Here is a 10000-nt window from a genome sequence, read left to right on the forward strand (position 1 = left end):
CTCAAATTCCAGCTTTTTTTGTGAGGCCTTCACATGCAAACCCTGGATTACCTTTGCTAGTTTTGCTGACGTTGTATTAGTCAAAGATGTTGATCTGCAATGTAATTATTGCAGATATTTTTGTTTATCCTATTCAAGGCCCAAAGAGACTGGAGACAAGTTTTAAAGCTACCATGATTTGTCACACAATCAATGATATTTGAAATTAAGGTACTTACTGATATTGTCCGCAAGCCATTCGAAGTTGTCCTGTTCTTGATGTAGTCAGATAAATAAATATATGCTACAAATTCATTCAAGAAAGTCTTGGTCCCCAAAAGTTCAGCAACTACATCACAATCTTTCCATTCGACACCCATGAGGTATGCCACTGGGCGCAGGACATAGGAACAAATAAACTATGAATAGGCAAAAGAAAAGGTTTTAATATCTCATTAAAAAAAAACTCATTAATATTTCATGTACCAAACAGCCTATCAAAACATCGAGAAAATGTTGAGTGGATTAGGTCACGCAAAATGATGTAGTCTCGTGACACCCAAATGCTCAACAAGTAGAATGAAACGTTGCCATAGCCACTTACAACCTTTTAAACAACATAAAAGAAATACAGCAAAAGGAAAGAGAAGCATGGATGGACACAAATGGACAAGATTAAAACTGACTGAATTTGGGAAATTATCTTTAACAAAAGTCGGCCCGACGTTTTTTTAAAGTGCCTATAATCCCGAATTTTTTGTTTTGCTTCGAGAAATCTTTGTATCGCTCTGAGCAAAATGGCGCAAAAATTTTTGTTTTTGGTTAAAACCGGAATTTTTTGCGAATTTTCAAAGTGGCGGAGACGCGAGATTCGAAAACCCATTACCGAGCTGGTGAGCTTGCCGAAAGGGAATGGGTGGAGTGTAATTCGTGACGTAAAACCCGGACTGTGAGTTTCGCAAGTTGTGACTTTCATCAGAGGTGAAGCCATGCCTGAGAAATGGGAGTGAGATCGCTACAACTTACCAGTCTCGGACTTCTTCTGTACCATTTAGGCGCTTTTGGAGTGTCTTCTCTAGGGCCTCTTCCTCCTTTCTTTCTTGTTCGTACAACTCTAGCCACTCTTCGTCCGCTAGGGGATCGTCAGCATATGCCTCGTGCGTGTCTTCCTCATCGCTGGCCGCAAAGCTCGAGTTTGGCGAACCTTGAACTTCGAGCTCGTAATCTTCCATTTCTGAAACTTCCGTATGTGGACCGGACGACAGAATGAAGTCGTTCGAAGCCATTTCTTGATTAACACGTACGCTGGCTACAAGCGTCAACCGAACAGAAATTGTTTTCACCGGCACGCAGGGAAAACTACAAAACTACGCGTCTCCTCTGTTGATTTGCCTGATGCTAATGTCCGGGAGACTAGGCCCAGTCTCCCTTTTACCCGGTCGCGGGCAAAGAAAACCGCACTTTAAAAATTCGTAAAAAAAACCCGGTTTTAACCAAAAACAAAAATTTTTGCGCCATTTCGCTCAGAGCGATACAAAGATTTCTCGAAGCAAAAAAAAATTTTCGGGTTTATAGGCACTTTAAGTTTATGGCAAATTGCCTGGATAAAGGTTGTTTTTGCTCAGAATCATTTTGTTCGTGATGTACCAATAATTTCATCAGTAAAGGAAAAATGTGAAAATGTGACATAGCCTTTTTACAGTGCAACGCGCCTTACCGTGGCCACCCAACAAACTTTCACATTTGACAACTACGTGTAAATACATCAACTCAACAACCCATGCAACGGTGTTTAACTTACAACTGTGCGAACTTTGCAAGGAGGCGTGACTGTCAATCAAATTCACACACCATGATTGGCGGACAATTTGTAAAAAACTTTGTTAGGTGGCCACGGTAAGGCGCGTCGCACTGTAAGTGCATGAGCTTTAAACCGATAAAACATTCCTGATTAGAGTTCTTTTTATAAAGAATAGTAATCATTATGAGGCCCAACTTGTTTTTCTGGTACGCCAACATCTTCCCCTCACATTTTGAACCTTTGTTAGACTCCCGAGGGACATGCTTTTTGTGGAATGTTTTTGGAGCTCTTAAAAAAAAAACTCGCATGTCTTGTATATTGGGTGGGCTTATATTAAACCCGATAAAACACTGCTGCTTGTTTAAGGTTTTTTAAACAACAGATGGACTCATCATAAATATTAAAATTGGCAGAAATTCTAGGGGCATCATTGAAAAAAAAAGTACTTTCCTATCGATTTTAACTTTATTCAAATTGAACTATTTTCAAGGCTAAAAATTACATTAAAAAGTATATAAAAAAGTTTTTCGGCACTAGGTCATCATCAGGATAAAAAGCACAGTCCGCTAACTGTCATAGGGTGAGTTTTACTCTAGGACAGGATTTTTCGGTTCCTTTGATGCACCATGACCCAATTGATTTTGGATCAATGATTCTTTTTCGGATCATTCCAAAGAAACGCACCCATAGCCTCCTCAAAACTAGAGCATTGTTATGCCCTGCGATAGTACAAGCTTACGACTTCAACGCAGCGACTATTATTGAATTATTACTTTGAAATATCAAAATATATTTTTTTAGCAGAAAAACGAAGTAAAACAATTTTGCTTCATGGATGTTACAGAGCTCATATTTGCTTTAGATATCATTATACATGTATACAAAATCAGTAAAGCCTCTTGTAAGCATATCTGCAATTGGTTGGAGGATCATAGTTGCACAACAAACCTCAAAACTGAATTCTGGATGGCCAACCATTGACCCGATCCATGACAATACTCCGTTAAAAAATGCAAGGAATGCTAGAAAGGCAATCAGATTTGCAGCAATGTTGGCAACTAATGCAATTGCTGTGGATGCACCTTTGGCAGCTGCTTCAATCACGTTTCTTTCAGTGCTGAAAAAAAGTGAAAAAAAAAACAGTCCCAAATGCCTAGGAGTTTACATGTAAGTTTGCGTTCAAGGTTCAAGGAGTAACATACAATATGTAGTTCCCTGGAACACTTAATAGACATTAAGTTTTATATGTTGCCTGTATTTCAGGACAAGAGTGCATAAGTTTAAAAATGAGGAGAACGGTGGAAGAAATAAAATAAACATTTAGGACTTACCTTTCTGGGATGTCGATTTCTGATTCATTTACAGATTCTGGAATTTCGGTTTCAGGGTACATTAACTTGGATATTGCCAAGGCAGCTGGTGCAGACATGACGCAGGCACTCAACAGATGTGATGCCGAGACACCAAACTCAACGTAAGCCGCCAGCACACCTCCTGCAATTGTTGCAAACCCCCCGGTCATGATGGCATGCAGTTCCGACATAGTTACATGTTCTAGGAAAGGTCTGACAAGGAGAGGTGCCTCGGTCTGTTTGAAAAAAAGTGGAAATTGGTATCAGAGCAATAGAAGATTATTAATAATAATAACAACAACAACAACAACAACAATAATAATAATAATAATAATAATAATAATAATAATAGTAATAAGCTTTTTTTTTGTCATGCAATCTCTGGGCAATAATTTACCAGAACAGCACGAAGTTGGCTACATTTTCCTGTAAACTAAGGAACTGAAGACAGGTTCTTTCAAACCAACGACGAAAACAGTCGGTTAGTCTACATATACCAGCCACCAACTTCAAATGCTATTGAAACCCATCCCTATGGTATATGTATTATTTTACAGCATTTCCGAATTGGAGAACAACAGAAACGAAAAATGGCAACAGCAACATGAAATTTAAGGATGTCTCCTCTCCAAGAGGTTAAGGACGTTTCGAGGCTGGAAACCCTTGCTACAGTACCTGTCCTACAAATATGTTGCCTGCTGCGTTCAGTGATTCAACAGCAGATGTTTTCATGGTGATCTGCATGAGCCAAGCGATCTTTTTTATAACAACTTGCATGATACCAGCATAATAACAAACAGAGATAACAGAACTGAAGAAAATGATGGTTGGAAGAACCTAAAAAGTAAAACAAAACATAAGTACAGAAACTACATAAACCCAACTCTGATAATTCCGGGGACCAGTCACGCACAGCAACCACTGACTGAGGTATGGCAATGCAATATTATTGATACTTTTCAAATAATTAATAATAATAATAATAATAATGATAATAATAATAATTGATGAGAATGATGAACTGTCTTTTTACATAACTGTAAAAATATTGTAAAAGTGCTTGCCAGTTTGAATCGACATGGATATTATTTAAAAGAGCTCAATTATTTGGGCAGACAACAGTAATATGGTAAAATATGTCGAGTTCTTACATGAAAGTTAACATTTGTAAGTAAAGTAATATAATGTTGTTGTGAATGGAAGCCATTCATAATGAATCAGGTCACTTTCTGTAGCCAGAGATTGTTTTTGTTTTTTGTTTTTTTGGCTCCTCAAAGAGAAGTAGCTTGTTTTACAAAGATATCTAAGCACAAGTTTCTATTATTAATAAGAATACTGACTTTGATGAGAGCTAGCAACACACTGAGCATTGCTGTGCTCCAGTTTATAACACTTGACTCTAATCAAGCTATGGGCTCATTTAGCAATCTTCTAAACTGCTTTTGTTCTCAGATGTTGTTGGTTGAATCATTAATTTCGGTGATTAGATGCATGCCTTGTTTAATGGAGAGGGTTTTTGACTGGTTAACCCACACACTCCTCAGGCACCGTAGGTAGGCCTTTATAGATTATGCTAGCATGATTTTTGGCATAATTTGAGCAAACTGGCACAATTTCTGCCAAGTAGCAATGCTAGCATAATCCGCATATTTTGATAATTATCGGATCATTTTTGATGCTACAATTTGATCATTGTTCATCTCTACTCCCAAGTCCCAAGCACTTGGTGATGTTATTCGATGTTTTACGTTTTAGTTCATGTAGTAGCATTTGTAATTCACTGTGAATCCCTGAGCGGCGTCTGAAACGGTCTGAGCCCGGGTCTGGGGTGCACCGGAAACAGTCGGAGCCCGGGTAGACCAATGGCTTCTAATTAAAAAATGTATTTTTTGGAGGCCGCGGGTATGTAAGCATTGCACGCGTGTTTTCTGTGTGAAAATACGCCATATGGCACGCAATTTACACGCGCAAAACACGCGAGTAAAAAAAATACACCAAAGTGCGTGTAAAAAAATCACGCAACTTTTTCACAAGTGTGGTGAGAATTTATACGCAGAGGCTCATTAAATGAGTATTAAAAGCAGTGATGTTATCGAGAATTCGTTTTACTCAACGGTTTTTAGCTTGACTCTTTACGTTTTGAATAGACTCTTCCTTTCTGAAGCTTCGCTTTTACACATAGCTTTCACTGATTTCACATCGTCCGCATCTCGCAGTGCGGATATTTTTGGGGTATGTAAAAGGAATTGTTGCTTAATATATCCTAACCAAGCGACCAAAAGTCGCGGAAAAGGGTTGAGAGCGACAACACGGCATAGCGATATGACTGCGCAAGAAAACTTTTTTTTTTCTTCGTGAACTTTCCCTTCACTATCAACTTTGCGTTGACCTACTAGTTATTTCTCAAACTTATATTTTGTTAAGTTAACACAATGATATGGTGCTTAAATTATAAAGAAAGATGCCATATGCTGACACGAGCTTTGCATTGCGTGAGTTCGATTGCATTCATGAGTTTAGACTAACAAAACTTGCAATAATTGGTCTGCACGGAAAGGCTTAAACAATTAATCAAATTGTTACGAGTGTCTCCGAACAAAAATTATTTTCAGTCTGAGTTTCCCTTGCTATTATCCGCATGGTGACGGCGAGGAAATGCATTCAATTCTTACACATTTCGCTATTGCGAAATTTGTCAATACAGGACTTTGCTTTGCCTACGTTTCCCAAATACCACTTCATTCATAACAAGATGATCCTATACCAGCCTCGATTCCAGAAGTCCGCCATCTTCAAGGAGCAAAGTGACGCTCAACTAAGACTTTTCTTTACCGTGCTACTACTTAGCGGCGACATCCAATCCAATCCTGGCCCATATTGGAAGTTCCCGTGTGGCATTTGCCGGAAGCGTGTATAATCAAATCAACAGCGAAATCCAGTGCTGTTGTAGGATCAGCGAAGATGTTTACAACGCTCTAGGAGATCCTCGTGCACCTGGATTTGTCATTAATGCGGCCTCCAGAATTTCCATCCCTCGCTGTTTAATGCATCATGGTCTTTGCTTTTATCTACCGACTCATTCAGCGTCTTATCTCCATCTCCAAGATCTTCAAATCTGACTTCTACGCCTTTGAAACAACACGCATCATCTCCTCCACGTTGCAACGCTAAACCCATTAGAGTCAAGAACAGCTTAAAAGGAATGATTATAAATTGCAGCGGTCTTAAGGGTGTGTCCCGTTCTACAGAATGTCAGTCGTTACTCGACCTCCATAAACCTGACATCGTTTTAGGCTGTGAGTCGAAATGAAAAGCAAAGAAGTAACAACCTATTCTAATTTTCCGCAAAAACTTCTCTATCTTCAGAACTGACCGGAAATGCAATGGAGGAGAAGTCTTCCGAGCTGTTGAGTCTGATATTATTTGTGAAGAGCAACCCAAGTTTGGTAATGATGGTGAAATCATCTGGTCCTCGATTAAATTTGGTAATTGTAAGACTCTTTATTTCCCGAAGTTCTGGACCAATTATCAGATTTCTTCAATCCTGTCTTGGAATCATCAAACCGCTACCCAAATATAAACACCGAACACCGAAACACCATGTTTCGATGTTTCAAACATCATCTTCAGCCATAGTGAGTGTAACATTATTTAAATGTTTTACAAGATAATCGTATATATATATAACTGCAATGATTCTGCAATGGTGGGAGCGTTGGACGATTTCGTCGATTTGAACCGGAGCTACTTGGAAGTGGAATTGAAGTTGAATTCGGCGTCGACCAACAGGATCGTGGTCGATGCCAACAGTACCTGGGATGCCAATAATACCAAGTTTGTCTACGTGACCAACAACCTGGGTCACACGATCTTCAAGCAGATGAATTTACGATTCAATGGCACCTTGATGAGTGAACAGACCGATACGTATGCCTACTCGTGGGGTTGCTGGACAGTCGTGAGTTTAATGGGAATCTGGAGTATTACCCGTTCGCCTTGCAGAATTTTGACGTGATCCGTATCCGTCAAGTCATCGACGAGGGAGAATACACGTACCCAGCCTTGGAATTGAATGGAGCCAATGCCCGGAAAGATACCTTGGGGTACCATCGCTTCTTGGAAGTCAGTGGGTTGTTGCTGTATCATCGTCCGAAGATGATCTTACCTAGTGAGTGGGGACAGGACAAAAATTGTACGTTGCTTGCTTTCAACAACTTGCCCGACAGAGATGCGGACGTGCCATTTTATCGCAATCCTAAACAAGCTGTAATCTGTGCTTGAAAATCGATTTTCAGGCTGCCTTGAACAAGAACATCACCGTGCTGGTATGGGGCGGATTCGAGAACGTGTTCCAGATCGACGAGGGCGGGATTCTATATAACGTGCGTCGATGAAGTTCCCTTATTCAAAGTATGGAATTTGTACTTTTGAGTGACGTGGCCCTTCGTCATCTGGCTTTGGACGGTCAGATCCTCAAACGTGTGTTTCACGGCGTGCATCCTTCCGATAGGTTACTGTCCCATCCGACCGAAACGACACGAGCGGCGTGCATCGTCAATACTGATCTTCGAGGTGAACTCGGACAATATTGGTTAGGACTCTGGACGAAAGACGGGGCCTGTGAAGTCATGGACAGTTACGGTTTGCATCACACCACCTACCGGGGACCCGATTTAAAAGAGTGGTTGATAAGATGGTCTCCCGTGTGGCGCAACGATCGGACCTTCAACGTGTGAATGATCTCATCAAGAACTCTTTTTTGACCTTGAACTCACAAAATTTCCTAACGCCGATCTGTCACATCACGAGTTAGTATGTCTGCGATTTCTAATTTTAGCGTGATTCCTATTCGCTGGCTTTTGCAACTTTTGACATTTGACTCTAAAAAATGACTTTTTTTTCCTTTTCCGTTTTTTCGGTGAGGATTTGTTTGTTTTCTTCTAGTTAGGCAATGAATTTTTCTTAAGAGGAAAGCGAAGAAAAAGATTTAATTAAGCGGTAACCAGAAACACCAAAACGCGGAAAATTCAAAAGCCTTTTATTTTCACTAACCCTACAGCCAGTAAGAAAAAAAAACCCGGGAGCTAAGCTTTATGGCCTGGCTAAATCTACATATTAAATAGAAGCCAAAAAATTATTCTTTTGTCTTTGCACTAATTACAGCAACTGGCCATGTTTCATGGACAAAACACAAAAAATGTTCCTTTAGATGGCCTCATTAGCACAAATTCAAAAGAATAATAAAATTTATTTGTTAAAATATGAACATACCTTAAAAGCAAAGAAATGGTTCAAGTATTCATCTCCAAACACAAATTTGGCTCCCACATCAGCATAATCAAGAAAATGGGCAACTTGGTCACCAATTCCTTTGAAAGCTTGGAAACCAACCGTAGTGCGTAGAATGAAAAGACCAAAAACAAACTGCAGAGCAAGACCCCAGATGACAGGACGCCACTTAACCTAAAAGAGGTCAGATTATGGTTTCAAAAAATGTTTAGTAACTAATACAGTGCCCAAAATGAGAAGGGGAAAAAGTTGATTCAAGTTATTGTGCTATAGCTAAATTAATAAAGTTACCATTTCCACATAACAGTGAAAACATTTTAAAATGTGACAGGCTATTCTATTTTTTAATTTCGATGGATATGGTCGTGGGATGAAATCGAAGCTTTCCATAAAGTTTTAAATTATAAAATTAATTGAAGAGAGGTCTACATGTACAAGACTGGCAGTAGATGATCTCTGATACGCCTAAAGCAAAGCAAGTGCACCAAAACACCTACCTTTCTACGGTGCTTAGAGAATATCCAACAAAACAAAATGTTGAAAAATAATCCAGAAATGGAAATAAAGCGTAGAGGTTGTTTGGCAGTGTCGAGGCCAAAGAAAACTCCAAGAGCAGCCAGAATAAGGACAAGGAAAACCCTGTAATGAATGAATTAATGAATGAATCAAAAGAAAACAAACTATTCAAGGACACATTACTTTTTCTGGTTTCATTGATGCCCAGTATTTACCACCCTACTAAGAGCGATGCAGTCATAAAACCATTTAAAAATGAAAAAAAAAGATCATAGAAAAACCAGCAAAAGGTGATGGCACTGACCTCAGACTGTGTTTTGAGCATTACATTAAAAGTGTGTTTGCCAAGTTTGGAGAAATTACACAAAAGAGGGGAGTCAGTGAGGGTAAACACACATTCAAGTATGCAAATGATTAACAGAAGCACAGAACTGAGATAAGTTTAAACTTCATACTCAATGATGCAATGATAAACTTTAACTGTTGACATACACACTGTAAAAGTCAATTTTTATTTAACTCACACAAAATATCATTATATACTTAAAGGATTTAAATACTAATTTATGGCTCAGTTACAGACATTAGAATAGAAAAAATGTATTTTGAATTCAATTTCTGTAATTGTGTGGAGTACGTTTCGTACACCTAAATAGTTAATAGAACAAATCGAGTAGGTGACCCAAACAATTTAAATGGAATACAGAGAGGCAGCACATTTCCACGGGTGGCGGGTGGAGGGTGACAGGTGGCGGTGAAATAATGCACCTGTCAATGTTTAGCCCCAGGGGAGGGGGCCGGGCAGACCCAGGGGGATTTGACATTTCAGCCTAAATGCTGCTGTCAAATAGCCCTTCCCTGGGGGTAAACGTGTGATCATGCCCTTGAAATAACTTTCAGTGCATACATCCCTACACCATAAACATTCCAGCCTCAACTACATGAGATCCTCTGCAACACAGAGGAGGCACTTCCAGTCACTGTCATTGTTACTGTCACAGAAGCCAACACAGTACTGATGGTGCCAGCCTTTGCGCGTCTCACACTCTATCCAGTGTAATAC

At 39.5% G+C, this 10000-nt stretch overlaps 1 protein-coding gene across 1 annotated transcript in view; it reads right to left on the minus strand.

The window, feature by feature from the left end:
- LOC137996765 (solute carrier family 28 member 3-like) overlaps window positions 1-10000 on the minus strand; it is a 50306-nt gene that overhangs the window by 16743 nt on the left and 23563 nt on the right. Inside the window, exons 3-8 of the mRNA XM_068842345.1 lie at window positions 8919-9060; window positions 8404-8595; window positions 3808-3969; window positions 3112-3368; window positions 2729-2897; window positions 219-398 (exon numbers count right to left, since the gene is read on the minus strand). Of these exons, the coding sequence (XP_068698446.1) occupies window positions 219-398; window positions 2729-2897; window positions 3112-3368; window positions 3808-3969; window positions 8404-8595; window positions 8919-9060 (1102 nt within the window). The remainder of the gene's footprint in view (window positions 1-218; window positions 399-2728; window positions 2898-3111; window positions 3369-3807; window positions 3970-8403; window positions 8596-8918; window positions 9061-10000) is intronic.

Source organism: Montipora foliosa, chromosome 3 (assembly GCF_036669935.1).
Source record: "Montipora foliosa isolate CH-2021 chromosome 3, ASM3666993v2, whole genome shotgun sequence".
Taxonomy (NCBI): Eukaryota; Metazoa; Cnidaria; class Anthozoa; order Scleractinia; family Acroporidae; genus Montipora; species Montipora foliosa.